Source organism: Suncus etruscus, chromosome 9, assembly GCF_024139225.1.
Source record: "Suncus etruscus isolate mSunEtr1 chromosome 9, mSunEtr1.pri.cur, whole genome shotgun sequence".
NCBI lineage: Eukaryota > Metazoa > Chordata > Mammalia > Eulipotyphla > Soricidae > Suncus > Suncus etruscus.
Window position 1 is genome coordinate 75,079,077 of NC_064856.1, and position 26,339 is coordinate 75,105,415.

General features: G+C 32.5%; 1 protein-coding gene across 1 annotated transcript in view; it reads left to right on the top strand.

Moving 5' to 3' along the window:
- The window catches only part of LUZP2 (leucine zipper protein 2), a 411,673-nt gene that overhangs the window by 317,870 nt on the left and 67,464 nt on the right, over positions 1-26,339 (top strand). The window contains exon 8 of the mRNA XM_049781145.1: positions 25,975-26,049. Within this exon, the coding sequence (XP_049637102.1) occupies positions 25,975-26,049 (75 nt within the window). The remainder of the gene's footprint in view (positions 1-25,974; positions 26,050-26,339) is intronic.

The window sequence follows — 26,339 nt, forward strand, 5'->3', positions numbered from 1 at the left end:
TCCTTAAAAAGAAAAAATTAAATTCAGAATGAAATTGTTTTTAGATCCCAGAACATTCACTAATTACCCAGAAATAGTGTTTAGTTTATCATTAATGATAAAATGAACTGGGAAGAAAGTTTGTAGTGCATTATCTGAATAGGCGATGAAACATTCAGTGCTCTATACCCAAAGTTAAATACACAATAACCAAACTAAACATTTTCAGGGCTAGGAGACAGTACAAGAGTTTAGGTACTTTCATTGCATGAGGCTAACTCTGTTTCAATGCCAGGCACACTGAATATGGTCTTTCAAGCACCACCAGGTGTGTACTCTAAGCATTGAGTCAGTAATGTGTCCAGCATAGCACTGTGTCTACCATATCTTATAGCATCTTCTAAAGCTTCTACGCTTTCTTTTTTTTAAATCTAACTGTACAATCTCTTCTTTTGTCAAAATAAGAATATCCCGCATTTCCAAATTGTTAATCTACCTCCAAAAATATAAATATAAAAAATATCTATGATCAGAAATATGATTGAGATTAAGTATATGATGATTCTATAAGAATATAGAGAAAAATACTTTTGCTAGTTAATATTTTTACACCATATCAGACAAATAATGTGCCACCATCAATATAATTAAGAAATTTATCAATAGATTTAGATTGACCTAGATAGAGTGAAACTATTCCAGTAGATACTGTTTGTATCTCTGACTGATGATCTATGTTCATATTTATCTGAAGTCTAATATTTTGTTTATTAGTTATCCTTTAGGAATTGTAATTTGATGTGAAAAATAGTTACAATCAGGGAATGTGAGTTCTTGATTATTTCTTCCTGTTATGCTAAGATTCATTATTTATTTAATCTTGTCATATTGATATTATGAGATTAAGTAGCAATTTAGTCTCATTGAGCATATATATCCTGTCAGTAAATTGTGGATAAAATTAATGCACAGCTAAGTTTTTTAATATGATCAAATTATATGATGCTTTTAAATGAATTTGTAAAAATTACAATTTTATATAAGCCTAATGAATTATTTTTGACATGTGTTTTGTATCCAGAGAAAAATATACTCCCTGAGAAAATAACAAGACACTTTGTTTTTCAGAATTTAAACTATTATGCTTTCTTAGTCTCATTTAAGAAATGTATTACATCTTTCTCTAGGCCTTTGTATATTTTTAGGCTCTGAAGTGAGTATCAAGACCATTGTACTACTTTATGATAGCTGCCTTGAAAACAGGGGCTATTTTATCAATTTAATTTCATTTTACATTATTAATACTTTTAGCTAAGTGAGATTAGTTTTTCTTGAACAAAACTATAGAGTAAAATAAAATAATAAAATAAGCTTAATAAAACAAACAAATAAGCAATCAAAGATACATAGAGTTAAGGAAGTGTTGAAAGGAAAACATGAACTTGAAGAGCAAGCATTTACTTTTTGATTAATATATTAGTTTCACTTATATTAAGGCAAGAATCAAGACACCTAAAATTTAACACTCTGAACTTAAAATGGGCCTGTTGTACTGGCAAACCAGGGGACAAAGGTTGGTGTTATAGGATCTGGGATCATTTGTGGAGGGAGTTTGAAACTGGTGGTGAGAAAGGCCTTGACTTACTGTTTATCTGAAATTCATCTATGAAGGACTTTGTAAATCACAATGATATCAATAAAATAAAATTAAAAAAAAAATTAAAAGTCACCTCTAGTATGTGAATCTAGAGACTCATAACACTTAGTCTAATCCAAGTTACATGTTCCCTCTTAATTAGTTTTTAATACATGCAGATAGCATAAAAAGCAACTTTTCCCCACCATGTCCATATTGCTCTTAGGTAGTCTTGAACTAGGATTACTAAAAGGGCCATTGATTTTTTTTTTTCATAATATCCACTTAACAAAGGAAAAACATAGTTATTCTCCAAGGGAGATATTAAAAACCACCTTTCAATACCCAGATCTCAAGTTATAGTACCTTAATTGTTAGTTGTCTATATTATACTGCATAGCTATAATTTCTTTCTCTCATATCACAGCTGGGATTGACTTATTAAAATTAATTAAGATTTATCAAATTTGAGGGCAAAAGCAAGTCCCCCACCTTGTACAAACAGATCACCCTACAACAAGTAATCTCATGCTAATGATCAGACTTCACCATTTCTCCTCTCATCTTTGCAGAGACTCCTATCTGCCAAACACTTTAGGTATGCCGGTTTTATGGTTGACATATACAAGGAACTTCTACAGTAAAACTGGTGGCCACTCCTGTCCCTCTGTACTTCCTGAATTCCCTGTCTGACATACCCTTCTACCAGATAATTCAGCCATATATGTGCAAGCAGCCAATGCCATAGACTCAGGCCATGGACTCAGGAAATTCTCTAAAGGAGACCCAACTGACAGGAACAAGGATATAATAGCCTCCCAGCTGATTATACTGAGAGCTTATAGAAACCCAACAAACAAACATTGCATCAGTCTAGTCTAGTGCTCATCTATTATAGATCCTCAAATTTGTGCACTGTGTGGGCTGCTTATCTGGCCATGAAATATCTGAATAATTTTAATCCTAATTTTCCATTAGAGATATACACACATATACATGCACAAACACACACATACACAAACAAAGTAAATTTTTCCTTCCTGTCAAGGAACAGGATTCAGGGAGGTTGGAAAAGTGATGACCAGGATAGAGAGAATGCTACATTGGTGTTGGGATTTAGAAATTTAGAAAATGAATTAAAAAATTGTAGTTTATTTGAATGTATCATTTTCCTATTTAGCATACTGAGAAAATAATATTTTAATTTCAAACTCTCACTGCACAACTGTGAAAAAAATAAACCTGGCACTGCAAGTTAGTGATAATCAGATGGAATCATAAAGAATTTAGTAATTCAATTAATACTCTTCAGAAAACATGTGTGAGGCACTATACAAGTGCAGTTTTTATAGCAGTAAACAATTATTTTTTTCCGATGTACATTTTGGTTAAGTGTGGGCTATGGTTAACATTTAAAGAATTATTGGTTATGGGGCCGGGCGGTGGCGCTAAAGGTAAGGTGCCTGCCTTGCCTGCGCTAACCTTGGACGGACCGCAGTTCGATCCCCCGGTGTCCCATATGGTCCCCCAAGCCAGGAGCAACTTCTGAGCACATAGCCAGGAGTAACCCCTGAGCGTTACTGGGTGTGGCCCAAAAACCAAAAAAAAAAAAAAAAAAAAAAAGAATTATTGGTTACATTCAGCCTTTGTCATTGAAACTAAAGTGGCCTGCATAAACAGCAGAAAGTAAATACTTGATATTGCCATCTAGATATAATTCCATATAAATACAAAGAAACATTACCAGTAATTTTTATTTGAAAAATATCAAAATTAACACACACACATATATATGTGCACACACATGAGAGTAAGGCTAGCCACATAGTAAAAAACATAATTGCCATAATTTACCTTACCTTATTTCTCAGTAGCCTTTTTCCTTCCTTTCCCCTACCAATGTGAGCAATGAGCGTTTCCACTGGCATAACATACTCTCTGTCTTTTATTCAATTTCGACTACATTAAGCCATGCTCAGGACTTAATCTTTTCTAAATGCTCAATGATTACTCTGGAGGGGTTTGGGGGGTTCATGTGGGTTACCATGGATCAAACTTGTGTCACTGTAGAATGGCAAATGCCTTATCCTCTGTACTATTTCTTTGCCTTTCAATAATTTGGATAGGGGCCATTCAGCCACAGCTAGTGGTGCTCAGGGCATACACCTGTTTCTCTGGTTAGAGATTAATTTATTTTTTGTTAATTAATATCTTTAAGCATTATGGTTACAAGCATTTGGGTTTCAGTCATAAAATGTACACCCCCTTTCCCCAGTGCAACATTCCTACCACCAATAATCCCCATCTACCTCTTCTTCCATACCCTTCAATACAGACATTTTATTTCTCTCACTCATTACCATTGTCATGATAGTTGTCAATGTAGTTATTTATCTAACTACACTCACCAATGTGTGTGGGAAGGTTCATATCATGGTCTGGTCCTTTCAAACGTCATCTCTATTGTCTCTTTTATTTTTCTTAAATCCCACAATGAGACTATTCTGTGTCTGTCTCTCTTCTTCCAACTCATTTCTCTTAACATAATAGTTTCCATGTCCATTCATGTATAGGAAAATTTTATGACTTAATTTTTCCTGTTAACTGCAGAGTATTTTGTTGTGTATATGTATCACAGTTTCTTTAGACTCATATGTTGTCGGGTATCTGGGTTCTTTCCAGATTCTGACTATTGTAAATGAAGTTGTTATGAACATAGGCATGCAGAGAGCATTTTGCCATGTGTTTTTGTGTTCCTAGGGTATACCCTAAGAGTGGTATAGCTGGATCACATGGGAGCCTAAAAGACAACATTCCTATAAGCAGTGGAATGAGAGTTCCTTTCTCCTCACATCCCCTTCAGCACTGTTCTTATTCTTTGTGATGTGTGCCAGTTTCTTCGATTACTGAACTTGGAAGATCCTATATTTTTCCAAGACTACTCCCTAGGACACATTCATGCAAGACATTCAACTTATTCACTCTACTATTATTCCTGTCTTCAATAATTATTTCAATTTTATTTTGTGTATTATTCAAAGATGGATATATCACATTTATTTCTACATTCAGCTAATTGGTTTTTGTTTTTGTTTTTCTGGTTTTGTTTATTTTTGGGTTTTGGGGGGGAGGATCACACCTCATGGTGCTCAGGTGTTACTCCTGAGCTCAGAAATAGCTCCTGTCAGGCTCAGACCCTATGGGATGCTAAGAATGGAACGCGGGTCCCTGGGTTGGCGGCCTTTAAGTCAAACTCCCTAACCGATGTGCTGTCGTTCTGATCCCATAATTCAGCTAATTGTTTTATAGGTTATATGCTTTGACACCATTATGAACATGTTGCTACATAGTTGTTTTGTGTGAATAAATGATTTAATTTTTGATTAAACAACTAAGATTAAATAGATCTTATGGAAAGCTTTGTTTTTTATAAAAAACAAATTTTATAAAAATTGCAGTGGCTCAAAGGATGTATCAACGCATTTTATTAAGTATAATATAAGGTATCTCTGATCTCTATTTCCCTCCAACTACTGTTTCAGGCAGTCTTTAAAACTGTACACTTTAGGAGCCCGAATGGTAGCACAAGTGGTAGGGCATCTGTCTTGCACGCGCTATCTTGGACGAACCGCGGTTTGATTCCCCCACACACACACATCCCATATGGTCTCCCAATCCAGGAGCAATTTCTGAGTACATAGACAGGAGTAACCCCTGAGCGTCACTGGGTGTTTCCCTAAAACCAACCCCCCCAAATTGTTGACTTTATAGTGTTGTAGCATATCATATATTTTTAAGGTTAATGAAGTTTGTGACTTTTTATGTATTTTATAGAGCACTTGTTTTTATTTAATTTCTTTTTTATATATCCATGAATATATTCATGAAAAATCTTCAAATAAGACAAACACATCCAAATTACTTGTAAAAATTTCTAGTTACATTTAATATAAAACAATCTAGGAATCACTGTTTTTTTTAAATAAATATCTTTATTTAAGCACCATGATTACAAACATGCTTGTAGTTGGATTTCAGATATAAAAAATACCTCCATTTACCAGTGTAACATTCACACCACTGATGCCCCAATCTCCTTTCTCCCCCCCCACCCTGCCTGTAATTGAGACTGGCATTCTATTAATCTCACTACCATTGTAATGATAGTTGTCAGTATAATTATTTTTCTAAGTGAACTTACCACTCTTTGTGGTAATCTTCATACTTCTTGATATATTTATTTTAATGCCAACACTACTGGATAGTCACATATTTCAAATGTGGTAACTGTTGCTGAAGCAATAGGCTCTTAACTACAATACCCCATTAAACCAAGTATTACATATTACAAATTAATTAAGTTTAAAATAAAATCTATACACATGTACATGTGTATATAACATGTTACAAGTCCATTTAGAAAATGTACATAGCTATACATATATTGAAACTATTTGATCAATTACAGAGGAGAAATGAAACTCATGTCATTTTTGGATATGGTTGTAGGCAGGGTGTTTGAATCATTTAAGAAACATTTGAGTGGTCATAGTGATAAAAGAGTAATTGAGGCATTTGCTCAGCATGTAGCTGACAGATTTAATCCCCAACACCACATATACTCTGAGGTAGCTTCAGTTACCACCAATAATAATGTTTCTGCACAGAGCCAGGATTGTACTGTGAATAGTTTCCAAAACAAGAAGGATGGATGGAAGAAAGGAAAGAAGTGAGGGAGGGAGGGAGGGAGGGAGAAAAGGAGGGAGGGAGAAAAGAAGGAAGAAGGAAGGAAGGAAGAAGGAAGGAAGGAAGAAAAGAAGGAAGGAAAGAAAGGAGGGAGGGAAGGAAGGAAGGAAGAAAAAGAAGGGGGGAGGAACTGGGGGAGAGAGGAGGAAGGGAAGGAAGAAGGGGAAAAGGAAGGTAGGAGAGAGGGAGAAAGGGAGGGAGGGTGTATAGTAGGAAAGAAGGAAGGAAGGAAGCAGCAAGGGACAAAGGAATGAAGGGAGGAGAGAAGGAAGGGTGAAAGGAAGGAAAAAGAAAACTGGCAAGAATTTGAAGTTTCAAGAGTTTAGGAAGATAATTATTTAAGATAAGTATTCAGGTGTTAACAAAATTAAGCAGTTTCTTTAGGATGAAGCAACAGCATGATAAAAATATCTGACACTAGGAGTTTGGAAAGTTTGAATCTGAAATATTTGTATAAAGAATTTAGCTATTTGGAGTAGGGATCTCAAGTCAAGTACTGAAAAGCCTTAAATTCCAAGATACAATTTAAAATTTCCCTTTTAAAAACAGTTCTGAATTGAATTGATGTGTAATAATAATAGATTCATTATTAAAGCACTCTATATGCTTGTATTTACATTCATACACAATTTTTATTTTGCATATACTGTTATAGAAAGGAGTGAGTGCCAATTCTCTTTAAATTTGTGTAGTAAAAGCCTAAATTCTCAGCAAGCTGGAAACCACATTTCAGTACTAATTGCCAGATGCCATTGGCAAGAAGCACATTTCCCTGAATAGACTCCTATTTGCCAGATCCAGAGATTAGTAATCTAATTGGATGTCAAAATATATCCTCTCCACATCTTTCTCCATACCCCCTGCTGTTTTCTTAATGGGAAAACCTGATAAAAAAAAAAAGCCGGTGAACTTCCTTTTCTAATTTTGGAACTCAGGTTACAGTAAGATGCAATAAAAAGTTTCCAACATGTCTGCACATATATTTACAACCTTATAGAAAATATCATTTTAATTTTTCCTTCCCAATGTTTTCTACATCCTTACATACACTGTATTGTTTTAGCTCTCACTCTTCTGACACTGGTAGGGCACTTTCAAGGGCAAATTCAGATTTTCTCTCTACCAAGAAGGATTGTCTGATTAAAATATACACGAGCCAAGATTCCAATTCTAACCCTTCAGTATCTGTCTATGTATTAAGGATTAATCTTACTTTACTTAATTTGGCTTGCGAATCTCATCCCTAACTAACCTTCAGTTCAGTCAATATTAAATATCCCATGTCCATGTATTTTCCCATAGTTTTTTCCTTTATTTCTTCTTTATAATTTATTTTTGAAGGCTGCTCCTTAGTTTACTCAGGGCACCAACCACTCCCAGAAAATCTCTTTATCAACCAGACCAGACCAGCTGAGGACCTATGATGCAAAGTATTATTCTGGCATCCTATTGTTGGTGCTTAACACCTACTATCTCTCCACCAATTTTCCAAACTGTCATTCTTGTCTTATTTTCTCCACAAAGCACTTCTTTCTATACACTCTGCAGTTTGCATTTTATTTTCTTCATGATCAAAATTATTTTTGTGAGATATACTTCATTTGACATAAAATATGATATTAAAGTAGTAGAAGCTACTATTTTCATGTTAAAAGACTTGCAAAACTATCAGCAGCCTGCAATTTTAGGACATTTTTCACACCAGGAGTAGATACATACAAAAAAAATGCTTACCTTTGTTCTATTTCTCTATCAATAATTTTTGATAAATAAAAAGGATTTTCAATAAACATATTTATCAAAATATTTCTTAATTTTTCTCAAGATTATATGTTTTTGCATCTTGTTGCATATTAATTATGTATAGGACTCAGCTTTAGATCTATACATGTTCATATTCAGTTAGCAGTAGAGGCCCACTACATGATAGCTATATTCCCTCACTATTCTTGTTTCTTTATTGTAAGTTTTAGTTATTTAATAATTACATATACAGTAAAAGATTTTGCCCTTTGAAGAAGCTGAAAGGTGCAAATCATCAAATTTCATAATTTATGGTCTTTTATTAAGCTCATTATTTATGATGCTGTTTCTCTTAATTTATTTTAGTTTAATTTATATTATAAACAAGGTCTCTTATTCAAATTTATATTTTCCACTTATCCTACTGTTGACATTATATAAATTTATTCATTTCATAAATATTATTTATCACAAATGTATTATAAATTTATTTATTAAAATAAATTTATAAATAAATTTATTTATAATTCTCTTTATACTTAAAGCTAATGAGGTGGAGATACTATTATAACGTTTTATTCTTTTCTTTAATAGATATTAATTACCTTTATCTTTTTATTTAAATTTAAATTATTGCCTGCCATCATTTGCTTTGCATGCCAATGTTTGTTTGTTTGTTTATTGCTTTTTGTAAAGTAAACGACCTAGGAACTGTTTACATGAATCTGAGAATATGAACTTTTTTTAAATTTTTCTTTTTTAGTTTTAGAATTAAGGTTAGCATTAGGGTTAGTGTTTGGGCTAGGGTAGATATAGGACTGGGGTTCAGAATAGTTTTAGGGTCAAGGGTAGTGTTAGGGTTAGGGTTAAGGTTAAGATTAGGGTTATTTCTAGGCTTAGAGTTAAAGTTCGTTAGGGCTAAGAATATATTTAGGATTAGATTTAGGTTTATCTTTAGTGTTATGATTAGAGGTTTTGTTTGGATTGGGGTGAGGATTATGGTTAGGTTTATGTTATTATTACTATTAGGTTTAGGTTTTATTTATTTATAGTTTATTCTTCCGTGTCATTATTTAATTTAATCACCCTGTTTACAAAAAATTCATATTTTTCTTAAAATTTATTTTTAAAGAAAAAAAACCTATCCTTTAGTCATCTGTTTTTGGACATGTGTATGATTCTAGATTTGAGGTTATTATGGTTAATGCTGCTGAGAACATAAAGGCCTTTGGTGTCTCCACCTCCCAGATAATTTTACTGATCATGGAACAAAATATATGCAGTCAACCCTTCTTACAATCCATTTCTTGAAGGTATTATTGAAATGAAACTTTATAGTTGTGGTTCGTATCTTTTAATAAATAGCATACCTCTCAGAGGAGTGGAGACCTAATAACTAGTATGTGGTACTTGATACTCCCCTCACTTACTCATGGGCACTCACTCATTGAAGTATATGAGATATCTAGACATATAAGAGAAGGAAAATATTATATTAAATATGTTTCAGCAGAAAACAGAGACAGGAGAAAGAATTGGGCATGATTGTTTCAGAAAGTTTCTCAAGGAAAATTGGTCCTGAGTCTTAAATTTCATAAAGTATATTTTGTCAAGGGTTATAAAAGAACAGCAGAATTAATCCTGGGTGAAGACAAATTTAAAAAGTAGTAATTCATGTCTTCTCTGCTCTAACTGAAAAATACAATATTGATAAGATAAACAATCATCCCCTTCATGTTACTGACTCATAGAAACTAAAGAAAAAAATTTTTATGAAACATCATACATGTATATTTTCTCTCTCTGTCACACAAAAAGAGATACATAGAAATAGTAACAGAGGTAGAGATAAACAGAGATGAAGTTTTATTTCTGTTAATAAGCAAGAAATCTCAAATACGTACTTTATTTTTCTTTACTATTTGTTAGAGTTAAACTGATAATAATTTAAACGTGTGTGTGTGTGTTTGTGTGTGTATTGGTTTTTGAGCCACACCTTGTGACACTCAGGGGTTACTCATGTCTAGGTGCTCGACATCACTCCTGGCTTGAGAAATCTTGTGGGACACCAGAGATCAAACTGTGGTCTGTCCTGGGTCAGCTGTGTGCACTACAAATGCCCTACAGCTGTTCTATAGCTCCGGCCCATATTTTAAATATTTTAGTTGTATTTGAAATATATAGGGTTATATAATTTGTTAAGTTTAAGGAAAACATACGTTCTAATCAGACTATCATTAGTTTTACTTCAAAACATTTCTTTTTATGTAAAAACATTCTTGTTACAAATGCGTCAAAACTATATGGAACTACTTCAAACCACTGACATCCTTGATGAATCACTAGGATTCTGATTCAGATGGTTAAATTGGAGAGTAAATACTTTATTAGATCTTAGACTTTATCCCTTAAATATATGGTTGCAAAGATGTCATTGACAAGAATCATAATTTTTTTAAATTTTTATATTTGTGTATTTTATATTTTATAATGGAAACACATCAAGTATATTGTTTTTTTCCTGAGATGAGCTTATTTTACCCAAAAATTACTTTCAAAAAATTACTTTCACTTTGTATTTCAAATGTCCTGAGTAAGTTCCTGTGTTGAAGAGATGAATGAATACTTTTATAGAAGATGTATAGATGAACAGAGAGATGAATGCATGGAAAGATGGTAAATAAATTATGTAGGTAGATGGAGTAATGCATTTATAATAAGATAGATAATATCTATGTAAAAATATACATGCTTGATGGATGAGGCGACTCAGAGTTTACCAGCTGAGTTAATGAAAGAAATAATCAGTAAATATTTAATGACTAAATGAATAAAGTGGGTACATAGGTATAGAATACTAAACTTTATTACTTGGAGATGGTTAATGAAACAAAGTTTTCAGGAAATATTACTTATATAAGATACATTATTTTAAGATATTTATGCATTTTTTATTGAATAATGAGGTCTTCAGGATTAGTTGATGGGCATTGATGCAGGACAAACTAAGTTCAGTGTTGCTAAGCAGATATAGCAAAGTGACAGCAGCAAGTCAGACCAAATAAACCTTCCACCCTTGTTATGACAGCTAGAAGCAAAAGGGATGCAACCTTTGTAAACTGTAAGGAAAAATTAGTGACAAATGAGGAAAGAAACAGAATTTAATCAGATCTTCCATTATTTTTAAGTAAGCAATATAGCTAAGGAATATGTTAAAGTTTTTGGTAGAAATGATGATGATAGCTTTCTAGATAATTACTTCAAAGGTCAAGCCATTTTAAAACAATTCTTTTTTTGTGCATCAACATTTTATTCATATCTTAGCTTATTTAATCTTTGGATCAACTTGTTGTAATTAAACATTTTGTAAGCTACCCCTCCTCAGAGATGCATGCAAGGCCTATAAGGACCCAGATTTGATCCCAAGCACTATCTGGTTCTTGAGGACTACCTGATGTACTTATAAGGCTATTTAGTATGTAAGTGGATGTAGATAGACATGGTCGTTCCTAGCACTGCCTAGTCTCAGCAATGTCATATCACTAGACCTGAGTATTAAAACATAAGTGTGCTTGGGTTAATATTGCCAAGAGTGGATCCCAGATCTTCTGAATACTGTCTAAAGGTATCACCCACAAAAAACAAATGAGCAGAAATATTTTATTTCTATTCTAAGAAATGAAAATCAATGAGAGATTAGAATATCTTTCAAAGATTCTTCACAGATTTATTTTATATTTTTGTTTTGCTTTTTTGAATCACACCTGGAGGAGCTTAAAGCTTACTCTTTTCTCTTTACTCAGAGATCACCCCTGAAATCTCAGGAAAGCATATGCAAGTACCTGGGAACAAAGCCTACTTTGGTTACATGCAAGGCAATCATTTTTGCTGCTGTACTCACTCTATTTTGTTTGTTGCTTTTTTTCTTTTTTGGTTTGGTTTTCCTAACTTTGTAAGAATATAACAAGCACTATTCACATGAAAAAATTCCTTAACCACTTAATATAAAGGTCTGTGTGTTTTTAATTTTAGCACAAAGCCCAGTTGTTCTTAGAGCTTACCCCTTGCACAGTGCTCAGGGATGACTGTCAGCAGTACTTAAGAGAAGTTGGACAGTAGTGGATTTGAACCTGGCCAGTTGAGTACAAAGAAAGTTCATTATCTTCTGTACTATCTCTCTGGTCTATAAAAACTTATATTTTAACCTGTGAGAGTTTCATGAAGTATTTCTCATATAAAAAGTCCAATTTAAGGATTGTTATATATTCCAGCAAGAAGAATACATATCTGTGTGCAGTTGACCCAGAATCCATTATGTTCCCTTAAAAACCCTCAGGACTGATCCTTGAGCATAGCAAGGCAAAGCCCCCAAACAAAAGAAAATCACAATTTTTATTTCAACATTTCTATTGATATCAAGTGAAGATGAGAAAGAAAAGTAAAGTTCATTGTAGTTTGCTATTATATGGAATTCAGTGAAGAGCTTCATGCTAAGTTTTCGGCAGACAAGAAATGTTATAAGTTTTTTTTTTGTAGAATTATTTATATTTTACAACAAAAAAATGAAGATTTGTAAAGTAAAAATTAGTCAAATCTGTATTTCTAAAACTAGTAATTGTAAGGGGGTAGTGAAACGTGAACAGAATTACATTTTAAGACTGTAAGTACTGGAAAACAGTAAAACAAGATGGGCCTTTGTCTTTCAAGTGGCCAAACATAGTTTAATTCCTGACAAACTATATTGTCTCCTGAGCCCACCAGGAATGATCCCTGAGTTCAGGAACATGGAGTAGTGCCAGGTATAGTTACCAAGCAAAACAAACAGCAACAGCAAGAAGAAAAAATGCCTTTCTAATTAAAACTATTTATATACATTTAATGATTTAAATTTGGCTATGAAATAAAAAACATAATTGTTTATGCAGATTTGTTTTAGAAACCAATTATCCCTATACTTATTTGTGACTTTAGTCATCATCCTAATTATCCCAGAAATATATAAATATATTTAAATATAAATTTATGCTATTATATATATCAGATCAAAATATATATTTCTCATAATTAGTTTAAATAACAGAGAAAAATCAGTTTTGGTGGATTTGGAAGCCTTAGCCATTGGTTCTCTCTCAGTCACCATTCTAAGCTTTTTGCTTTCGAATACTGCAGGAAGTTCTGGGTAAAAATGAAGTATCATGGGTTGAAATGAGTTTCCTTTCTTTTGAGCTAGCTCCTTAGCTCTAATCATTAGAGTGTTGGATTTGTGTACCATAACTAGAAAATATATGTATTTTATGCCACTCTAAATAAAATGCAATCCCTCCAAATTTAAAATATTTGCCATAGAGATGTATGCACATCTCTAATGTAATAAATACCTTTGCTTTGTTGTTGTTATTTGTTTGTTGTTTGAGACCAAATCCGGTGATGCTTAGGGTTAAATCTGGTTCTTTGCTCAGAAATTACTCGTGGCATGCTCAGGGAACCATATGAGATGCCAGGGATCCAACCTGGGTTGACTAAATGCAAGACTAATGCCCTCACCACTGTGGTAGCACTCCGGCACTTACATTAGCCTCTTTAAAACAAAAATAATTGCTAGTTGTTGATCTCCGCAAACTTTTGTGTTAGCTTTACTGAATACAAAGAATACCATCTCTAGAAATTTTATTATTTAATGCATATGTAAATTATTTAGAACTTGTCATTCACATACGAATTTCACACCACTAATTTCACATACTTATGCACAAGAAATTAAATAATGCTGCCAAGGTTTGCAGAATTCTTTTATCTGACTGAGCCTCACATTTTAAGGGATTTTGTTTTCCCCCAACATACTTTACCCTTGTTATTGGTGATTTCTTTTTCTTTTAATTTCACTTTCAAATTCAAGTTAAAAGAACAACAAACATCAGGATTTTTTTTCCTTTGGTGGCGAGGAAGCAAATTGTGGGTGGAGAGTAAGCCACAATGATACTTTTAAAATCTTCTAAAATGAATTTAAATATATTTATAAGGAACATGCACATATATTAATGACTTTTTTCAGAGGTATGTAGGTGTTTCAATATCTGCTTCTATGATCAAAATTCACTAAATAGAATACATATTTTTAAAAAAAGAAGCTTGGCATAAGTACCTAGAGCACCTGCTGTACATTGGCATGACAAAATTAAACAATTATTTTCATCCAGCTTTCAAATGGCAAGACGATTTTCACAAATAGAGGGGATCATGATGAGCAGATTCACATTTTAAAATCATTCAAAATATTTACCATTGATTTTATCCTGACATCTACATTTTTTGTGTGCTGGATTGTGTCCACTGTCCCCTTGGCATTCTTGTCAGTAAAGTTAATAAACCATCAATTTCTCAATTCCTGTGCCTGTTAGAAAGAACTGCAACCATTGTCTGTCATGTCATATTACTGTTAGGGAAAGGAAATGTGCCTGATAGATTGAAAAGACTCCTAAAGGAGAATTCCTTGGATTGCTAAATTGAGGGTTGAAAATATTCAAACTGTTCAATCAGACAGAAACAATGAGGCTTTTCAAACAAATGAGGAAAGAAAAATTACTCTGGAGGAGGTTGAAAACAAGTATTTTCCTGAAATAGTATGTGATGTCACTCACCTTCAAAGTTTTCATTTCCTAATTTTTAAACCTGCTATTTATTAAGCACCCACTGTGTACTGGCACTATTTTGTAAGAATCAGTTCTATATTTATCAAAATAGGACATGATATTGTTGAGCAAGCCTATTTTCTAGTGAAGAAACAGTATATTAATAATGCATTAGATAAATTTATAGATGTCAATTACTCAAAGAAGGAATTGACTTTTACAAGTACGTGCTAGTAGGCATGAAAATTATACAAAAATTGACACACATTTGTGTCCACTGTGAAATACTAATTTTCTCTCATTTAATTTTCTCCTGGATACCTCACCTTCTGCTGGCACTTATCTGTAATTCAATAATAAATGACTTTAGGGAGTTAGATATTGATGGCTACAATAATGATTATGTATGTCTTATGCTGTCTAAATAGGCAAGGTATCATGTGGCTTACCCCACATCTTGATTGGCTTCTCTATGTGTTCCGTGCATCATAGGAGACATAGCTTACATTGAATACACAATGGCAGAGAAACTCAACATTTCTGTTGTCTGTTAAATGGTACCTGTAGATTGACATTACTCAAGGATATTAGAATTATGATTTGTCAATGTCATGTTGATTTTCCTTACACTTAAACTGTAATAATAATAACGTTGGGATCATGTCACATTTTTGCTTTACTACATGAGAATGTGACAAGTCTGATTAGGAACAGCCTCCATGCTCTATCTAGCATTGTGACTTTAAAATGGGGAACTCCCAGTACTCTTCTCATGCAAATCATTCAGATTGGAATCAGATTGCTTTGGTTTATGTCCATACCATTGCAATCAGTTGATATCATTTGAGTACCATAACTGTTTAAAAAATGATTTGCAGTTTAGGAATAAAGTCCTTTGAGAACAAACATTAGTCAGAGATTAACTAGAGTAGGGATTTACCAGAAAAAAAGTGGTTAGCAGAGAGATTAACATGATTTTAGGCAATAAATTTAGATTATGTGAAAATCCTAAGGGACATGCCTTATTCAGTGAAGTAAAAAGAATGTCAATGAAACATTCTGAAATGCACTTGGGTAAAAAACAGAAGTGGAAATTAAATAAAAGCCACAGTATATTAAAATACCTATTAACTTCACAGTAAATGTGAAATTCCTGAGTTATTTTTTTCTGGATCACTATATTAAACTTGTTGATAGTTTTAGTGGTGAGTGTAAAAATGCTTAAAAGTCACTTTGTGTGTGTGTGTGTGTGTGTGTGTGCGTGCGTGTATGTGTGTGTGTTTTGGGTCACACCCGGCAGTGCTCAGGGGTTACTCCTGGCTCTATGCTCAGAAATTGCTCCTGGCAGGCACAGGTGACCATATGGGATGCCGGGATTCAAACGGATGACCTTCTGCATGAAAGGCAAACGCCTTACTTCCATGCTATCTTATGATGACTACTTTATAGGAGTGTTTTCTTGGGTTTTACTGCTTTTGCAACTGATCTATATCAGAAGTTTTAAAATAACACATGGTTAATTAAACTGTAAAAATGAGGGAAGAGCAGGAAGAAAAAGAGATTGAAGGAGACAATAGTGTAAAAAAGGTCCTATATTCAAGAATTACACACCCCGGGACTGGAGTGATGGCTTAGTAGTAGGGCGTTTGCCTTGCATGTGGCTAACCCAGGACAGATCTCAGTCTGATACCAGGTTTCCCATATAATCCCCAAACCAGGAGTGATTTCTGAGCACATAGCCAGTAGTAACCCCTAACCATCACCGGGTGTGACCCAAAAATAAATGTAAAAGGAGTGAGACACTCCCAAATTATTGCAATATTCATGAAGGAGTGAAAATATGAGGTACATGTAATTTAATATATATAAGTAATATATTTATTTAAAAGTAAATAAAATAAAGAAATAATCTAGAATAATTTTCTAGATGGCTTAAAAATCTGAACTCAACCATATACACCTACATTTTAGTTTCTTATTTTGGACCACACCAGAAATGGTCAGGGCTTATTACCTCCTTGATCAGTATCAATTCTTTGAGAGTTGGGTGACCATATAAGGTGCAAGGTATTAAAATAGCAGCAGTCCTATGCAAGCAACTACCTTACCTGTTATACACTCTCTCTGAACCTCCAACGTATATACTCATTATACAAATTAATACAGTCCTATCTAGAGAATAACATGTCAGAGTAATTTTAAAAAAAGACATGAATGGGAAATGATTCTGTTAACAGAATTACTGGGAAAAAAACTGCATTTAACATAGGTTAGATTAATGGAATTTGAAAAAATATATATAGTAGCTGTTAAAAACAGTCTAGTGAAAACTGAATATTCAAAAACTTTATCATGGCTGGAGAGATAGCACGGAGTTAGAGCATTTGCCTTTCATTCAGAAGGTCATTGGTTGGAACCCCAGTGTCCAATATGGTCCCCCGAGCCTGCCAGGAGCGATTTCTGAGCATGGAGCCAGGAGTAACCCCTGAGCGCTGCCGGGTGTGACCCAAAAACAAAAACAAAAAAAATTTTCATATGGTAAAGAAATTAAAATTATTATGTATTATAGAATCTTTGATATATTCACTGCAAGTATTTAATTTCTAATGGCAAATAGTAGAGAGTAGAAATATACTTTTCCTTAGTGTTCATCTTTTCTTCATGTTCCTTTTATATCAATTTCATAATATATGATTAAAACTGCATTTTTAAAGTTATTTTTAAAAATTGATAAAATATCCCCAAATATATGAAAATGTTCCAAAATATTAAAGCACTTTTCTGCTGAGAGGTTTACTAAAATGTTTTCCAACCTGGCTGGAGCAATAGTAGAATGGGTGGGGCATTTGCTTGCATGTATGCAACCTCTGTTCAGTCCCCAGAATCACATACAGTTCTCTGAGCACTCCTAGGAGTAAATCCAAGCACCACTGGGTAAGGCCCAAAGTAAACAAACAAACAAAAGCACATTTTTTCCTTCAATCAACAATATCCATCTTTATAAGGAAAACATGATACCTATTAATTTTTCTGCTTTACACAGATATTTTCTATGACTATGTATGTATAAAGAATATCAGTAATATCTTTTATACTTTTATATTTTCTTGAGGTTTTTTGAGTTATACCTGGCAGCATTCAGTGTTTATTTCTGACTCTGAGCTCAGAAATCACTCCTCGCAGTTTTTGGAGACCATATGGGATGTTGGGGATCAAATATCCAATATTTTACCCTGTGTGCAATCACTCCAGCCCCAAGTACCTTTTAATCTTTTGAAGCAATATATCTGTTCAAGTTTATATGATGAAGTTCTTTTTTGTTTTGTTTTTTGGGCCACACCCAGCGGTGCTCAGGGGTTACTCCTGGCTAAGTTCTAATGGTTGTTTTGATTTGTTTTCTGGTAAAAATTATATGTTTTATTAATTCTTATACACTTTTGCCAAATATTTTAGTGAAATATAAAAAGAAATCATAAGGTTTTTATTAAAACATATTCATTGAAGACACATGTGCAGGTGCCGAATGTATATATTGAAAATACTCTAAATATATAGCTTGAGTGCCATTTGCTTGGTATTTAATGTAGAAGAGTAAAATGAGATAAAAAAAATTTCATATCTAAAGTCTCAGAATCTTTTCCTTTAGAGTGAAGTTCAAGCATTTTACTAGACAAAAAGAGTGTGCATTTTACAAAATCTCACTGGCATTCCTTTAATTCACTGAACTAGTAATATCTCATGGGGGCTTCACATATACCTAAATTTTTTCTCTAAAATCATGGAGAACTTCTTATTATCTAGTGCTTCATTCAATTCCTATTCAATTCTTTAGATACCAAATAAAAGGGTAATCTCCAAATGGTCAAATTCTACAAATAAATTTTTAATATTTTTATTATAGTACTATAGACATAACTTTATGTGCTTTTGGTTTTATTTATATCTGTGTGAGTAATATTTATCATTTTATATTTTCATTTTAATCCTTTAAATTTTTGTAATTTTTGTACTTGTTTACTTTATTATAATTTGTATTTTTAATATTTTGAGGTAATGATGTAATCATATTAACATTTACGCTATTTGTTATCAATACTCTAGCATCATACATTACTCAAATGTTCAACTAAATAGCTTCCTTAAAGTAAAAGTAAATTTCTTGCAGATTTTTATAATTTTCTTGTGATTAAATTTTGCTTTTGTCTTTAATATTAATATTTATCAAAATAAACATTTTCAACATTCCTTATTTTGTTCCCATATAAATTTAGTGTTTCATATTCCTTTATTATCAAAATATATATGAGAAAGTTTCATATTATTATAAAGATACTTGGAACTAATTTTTTCTCACAGATATTCAGCCTACAGTTTCTACTGGTTTAATTTCATATTTTATTTTATACAACATCATTTTTTCATTAATAAATTTAAGTCCATCTACTGAAGTATTTTGTTCTAGAATTTTCATTTGATCAACTTTTTATGACTTTTTCAACTAAGAATGCACATTTCTGCTCTAATTTATTAGCTTTGATTGCTCTATTACATTTTAATAGCTCCCATAAATATTTTTTCTATTCCATGCAAGACAAGGACCATTTAGACATAATTTTTATTGCATTTCTATTGTCCACTCTTTTATAATAATCTGGGTTATTTATTTTTTATTATTTATTTATTTTTAAATATTTGGCATTTTATTTTCTGTTGGACAACCATGTTTATTTCTTAAGAAAATCATAGCACTTTAACTACATTAATTCTTGTATTCTAGAAAAATATTTATTAAAGCTGAGTTATATCCTTATACTATGCTACTCAAAATAAATATTCATATATCTTTCATTTACTAAGATGAAGAAAATCTACCTTTATTTTAGAATCCACAAATACATCTACAATCTGATGCTAATTTGGAAAGCTAAATGCGATCATATTATTGCCCCATCTCTGGAACTAAGTTGAATTAAATTTCTGGGTTATTTAAAATTTTTAAAATGAATAACTGAGTATGGATGTAAAGCAGTTTCCTTCAAAGTTTAGGAATTATACATGCATAAATGGCATTGAAATATACTTTATAGGGGCCGAAGCAATTGCTCAGTGGTAGGGCATTTGCTTTGCATGCCTGGACTGACCTGGGTTCAATCTCCAGTATCCTCTCTGGTCCCCCAAGCCAGTAGAGATTTCTGAGTGCATAGCCAGGAGTAACCCCTGAGGTCACCGGATGTGGCCCAGAAACCAAAAAAAAAAAAAAAAAAACAAAAACAAAAAAAAAGAAAAAAATGGAAAAACATGAAATAAATAATAAATATACTTTATAAAAATCAAAACAGAGGAAATGTGTGTATGTTTATTTTCACTTCTTAATGGAAAGACTTATTAGCTTTATAAATTTGATATGATGCAATTACTTTTAATAAAAGAAATAAAAATACACATTCCTATATAGTTTGAGACCTAAGTTTGTCATTTATCTATGTATACATTAGACATTCAGTTCCAAATCTAAGTATCATTTCTGATTTCTTAATGTTGAAATGTGTAGCTGTTTAAAAAGAAGATGAAGGCCGAAGATAAATTTTATTCTAAAACTTTAGACTTCTTTGAATAGGTAAACATTGTTAGCTTTCTGTCTCTAAAACAGTATGGTAAACTTATAAAAATTAAGATAATATTAACAATTTCTGAATTGATGTTATCAGCAAGAATATCTGCTGAGTTGAGGGTAAGTGCTATCTGAAATAATAGGTGCATTGAATCATATTAAAAATTGAGCCCTATCATTATTTATCACAAACTGCTAAGTAAAGAGTATAGAATACTCAAAAACATTTCTTTTAATGAGTTCATTACTCTCATTGGATAATTAAAATAATATTAAGCACGCAGAATGTTGCCAATCTTCTGAATTATTTCTAACATTTTAATCTAAAATGTTATCAATAAATTTAAGATACTGCCATTCAATATATATATTTAAAGTAATAAGTACACTATGATAATATATATGACATTAATAAATTATTTATATTAATACCAGCTACATATTTGAACTACCTAGATCTATCATTTGCCAACAATATCTTGAAAAGGTATTTAAGAAATCTGTTTTATGATTTTTTTCACTTTCAAAAAGATGAAAACTATATTATGTACCTGATAGTATGTATAACATAATGATATACACATCAATAGTTATAAGGATAAAAGCATAAATACAAGTAGAAAAATAGCAATCATAATATTTAGAATAGGGACCAGAGCAGTGGCGCAGTTGTACGGCATTTGTCTTGCACGCAACTGACCTAAGATGGACTGTAGTTTGACCCCTGGCATCCCATATGGTCCCTCAAGCCAGGAGCTATTTCTGAGTGCATAGCCAGGAGTAACCCCCGAGCATCACTGGATATGGCCCCAAAACAAACAAACAAAAGTATATAGAATATCAACGTTAATCTCAAATTAATTTTATTAAAAGGCAATGTTATATTTTATTTTCTGTATTTTTTTGTTGTTGTTTGGGGACTACACCTGATAGTGCATAGGGATTACTCCCTCTTCGATTTGTGTTTAGTGAAACACTTGGAGATGCTTGGAGAACATGGCATGGTATTGAGGTCATGTCATCTACACCAAGACAACCTTTGTACTCTCTACATTCCCTTTGATTTAACCACAAGATATTTTAGAGTTAAGCATGATAGCCATACTATTTTTTAATTTTTTAATTTTATTTTTATTTATTTATTTGTTTTTTGTTTTTTTGGGCCACACCCATTTGATGCTCAGGGGTTACTCCTGGCTAAGCACTCAGAAATCACCCCTGGCTTGGGAGGACCATATGGGATGCTGGGGGATTGAACCACGGTCCAGCAGTCCTTCCTTGGCTAGCACTTGCAAGGCAGACACCTTACCTCTAGCACCACCTCGCCAGCCCCAGCCATAGTATTTTATATCAACTTTTATTTGTAATTTCAAAATCTAAAATTTAAGTTTAGAATTTTGTTTTGTTTTGGGGCTACGCCAGGTGATGCTCAAGGGTAATGGCTCCTGGCTTGGGGACCATATAGAATGCCAAGGGGTCGAACCATAATCTGTCCTAGGTTAATGCATGCAAGGCAACACCCTACTGCTTGTGCCACTGCTCTGGCCCCTAAGTATAAAATTTCTTAGTTTTTTCCACTCATTTCTGTACAAATTTTTTTATTCTTGTTATCCAAACTGCTGCATTTTGTCAAGTATTCCTATGTTTTGTTTAAGGTACCCAATTAAAAAATATCTAATTGATTACAAGATAAAAAGTTTTTATTACAAAATATAAATGTTTCTAGCATTTAGGTGATTTAGGTGATTATTTTGCAACCAGCTGATCCCTGATTCACATCCTTGCTCAATATTTTAACACTACCAGAAAATATTATGAGCACAGAATTGGAGCAATTCTGAGTACCCACTACTAAGAGTCTGACTTTATTTTACTCATGCCACCAAATACTGATGTATTACTTTCACACATTGAAATAATCAAGTTTTTTTTTTTTTACTGAATTCTATTACCAATAAAAGATTTGCACCTGAGTTTAACTTTGTCTCCATGAGTCTTAGTGGTCAAGTTCTAAAAGAAAACTCTGACTAAATTTCCCATTCACTCCTTAAACATAATCATTTATTCTTGCCAAGAAGATCATACTTGAAAATATCATGGCTACTCATTATTGTGCTAACATACCTGTTTACTTTCTTTAATGACTCACCAGAAGTTGAAATAGCCAAGTGTTTCATCAGAATTCAAAACTCTTTGTATATTCTCATACATATACAACTAAATCCAATATAATGGAGGAGGTGATGTTTGTTGAATGCCATTTACTTATTTTAGTGTAAAATTTTGCTTATTATTTGAGTGGTTCATTGATAACAAAAAGAATTGACATCTGAGCAGGTTGTCCTTGATTGATTTTAGTCCACTAGGAGAGAAATGAGCAGAGATAGAGATAGAGATATATATCATTGTACACTAACCACAAAAAGTATGCCTTATTTTTTCATATTAGTATTTTGTCTTGGTGAAAATTAGCATGCATGCAAATAATTTTTAAATGTTGTACTTCCTTATGACAAATAGTAAATTTATATTAACTTTTCTTTTCTTTAAATTTTATTTTGGTCTTTGGTTTTTAGGCCACACCCAGTGGCACACAGGGGTTACTCTTGCTCTGCACTCAGAAATTGCTCCTGGCAGGACCATATAGGTTGCTGGGGATCGAACCCAGGTCCATCCCGGGTCAGCAGCTTGCACATCAAACAGCCTATCGCTATGCTATCACTCCAGCCCCATATTTTATTTTCTTGACTCCAGAATAGAATTTTCTGTGTTAAATTTTAAATTATATTTGCCATCATTTTGTATTAACTATAAAGTCTGACTAAGGATAAACAATGATTTCTTTATATCGGTTACTTTTCAGGTCTTTAATAATTATATTTTTAATTTGTTATTGCCTGGGAGAATTTGAAGTTGTAATGTTTTTATATCTGTTATATATAGGCTATCTTTAATGAGAATTTTTTTTTATTTTTTTTTCCTCTTTATTTGGATATCTTGATTACATAAATGATTGTGATAAGGTTTCAGTCCTATAAAGATCACCCCTCTTCACCAGTGCAACATTCCCGCCACCAAAGTCCCAAATCTCCCTCCATCCCACCCCACCCCCACCTGTACTCCAGACAGGCTTTCCAGTTCCCTCATTCATTCACTTGATTATGGTAGTTCTCAGTGTAGTTATTTCTATAACTGTGCTCACCACTCTTGTGGTGAGCTTCATGGAGTGAGCTGGTGTTCCAGCTCTCCTCTAATTGTCTCTGAGGATTGTTACAAAAATGACTTTTATTTTTCTTAAGACCCATAGATGAGTGAGACTATTCTGCGTCTCTCTCTCTCCCTCTGACTTATTTCACTGAGCATGATAGATTCCATGTACAAGAATTTTATATTGATTACTATTTATCATATTTTACCTTTTAATTAGCTTAAATTTCAACTATGAAAAATGAATAGAACTTTATATCTTTATTATCATGGCCTCCTTCATTACTGTCTCTCATATGCATTGCTATACCATATACAAGACTTATTTTCTGTATCACCAAAGTCTATTAGGTTTAGTATAAATAGTATTCTGTGAAAATTGTTTGAAATTCTTTTCTACAAGAACATAGATGCATATACATATATAACACATATTGCTACATACATACTTTTATACATAGGCATTCAAAAATATAGCATTTAAACTTTTTTGTGAAATTCACTATAAAGAAATGTAAACAGGAAAAAGTGAGTAGGAAGAATTATAATTCATTGTTTTAGCTCTAGAAATATTGAGTGAGGAATCTATAACATACTCCATGAGTTAGAGCCTTGAATGTTGAACAAAGTAAAAATATTTTAATAAATATTAAATTATTTATTGACATTTCTGATAAAATTGACTATTAAATATTGCGTTCTTTCTTCATTTACTATGATATACTTTCATGTATCTTAGAAGGATTGAAGACAATTATTGCATTAAGACAGCACTAAAATCACTCTTTGTAATATTTCTCAATCCAAAGAGATATTATAGAAATCAGCAAAAAAAAATGGTCCTGAATCAATTGATTTAGAAATATTGGATGTGAAGTTAATTCAAGCCCTAGCATTCCATTATGTTTAAAAAATCTGGAACTCAGAAATTCTATTTTTAAGAGTAAATTAAGAAAAATGGTATTGAGTCTAGGTTCTAAATATGTTATAAAACTCCAGAGGAAAATGTACTGACAAGAAAATTTAATTCTATATAGCCTTTCAGTGCTATTTGCTGATAGTTACTCTGACTTTTCAGGCCACTAAAAAAGAACATTTTCTTTGAATTGTTACAGCTAATATCTAACTTCACTTTAGAACTTAAATCTCATATTTTAAATTTCCATGCTTGCTACTACATATATTTTTACTTTATGTACATAGTTTTATAGTAAAGATAAATTGATTCATTATATTTTATTAATGTTTTAATGAAGTGAAATATTGAAACTTTTACTAAATTTTATTAAATAACTATATTCTTTTAGTCATAGGAGCTTGATTTTATTTTATTTTACTTTTTTTGGGTTTTGGGGCAACACCCAGTGACGCTCAGGGGTTACTCTTGGTTATGTGCTCAGAAATCATTGCTCCTGGCTTGGGGGACCATATGGGACAAGCGGGAATCAAACCTTGGTCCGTCCTAGGTTAGAGCAGGCAAGGCAGACGCCTTACCACTTTGTGCCACCACTTCGGCCTCAGGAGCTGGAATTTTTATTTTAATATTATTGACTTAAAAATCGCTAGCTGTGTGCGACCAGAGTGATAGCACAATGTGTTTGCGTTGTACATGGCAACTTGTGTTCAATTCCCCCACATACTATATGGAATGATATTCCTCAAGCCTGCCAAGAGTAATTTTTGAGCAGAGCCAAGAGTAACTCCTGAATGCATTCGGGTGTGTACCCCACCAAAAACATCACTGTTGGTTAAAGGGCCTTAGCAATAGTTCAGCAGATAAGGTGTTTGCCTTTTGGGTTACAATCAAATTCAATAACAGCAACCCAGGAACAATGCCTGGAATATATCCTGAGTGTAGAGCCAGAAGTAAATCCTGAGCACTGACTCCTGGGCCCTAAAGCAAACAAAACATAAAATTTATTAGCTGTTAAAATGCCTCTTTTATAGTTCTGATTACTTAGATTCTTAAAACCATTTATTTTTCATATAATTTTAATGTTTGGATATATATTGTTTGAAATAATTTTCTAAAAGAACATCAGATACATATACATTGTGCATATATATAAATTTTAAATCTGATTTCTAATCTATGATACAATATATACATATATGTATACATATACAATGTTTTTATTCTTAGAACTATTGTAAATATTCTGCAGATAGTTTCAATCCTATAGGTAGGGAAATCATTTTCTTTCTATAGAAAAGAAAAATGTGGCTATGAAAATTAAATATGATATTTGAATCTAATAGGACATAAGGACCCATCCTTCAAATTCAATTGTCTAGGTCTTTATTTTATCCCCTGTCATTTCTACATTGCTGGTTGGTTCTCTAAATAGTTAAGTAAATTTATGACTACTCTTGGAAAAAGAAAAATTATAGAATTTAATTTAAAAATATGTTTTATTTCACAGGCCCACAGGCTTAAAGAATTGGAACAAAAATTAATTATGGCCAAAAAGCAACTAAATAAAGCAGCTCTTGACAAGGTAAGTTTATATACATTTACAATCATAACTTTACGTTAGCTGACAATGCTAGAGTTTTGTAATCTTAACTTGATTAATGAATCAAAAATCAAGTGCTATGCATTATAGAATTCTTAAGTAGTAATATTCGCTTACCAATCCAATTTCTTATTGTTTTTTTATGTTATGGTAAATTGTCTCCATGTTAAGATTCTGTGTTTATGGCATCATATTTAACAGTTTTAATATATTTGTTCTCAAAAATGATGAATGCAGATACTTTAAATACTAGCAAAATATCATGCATTAAC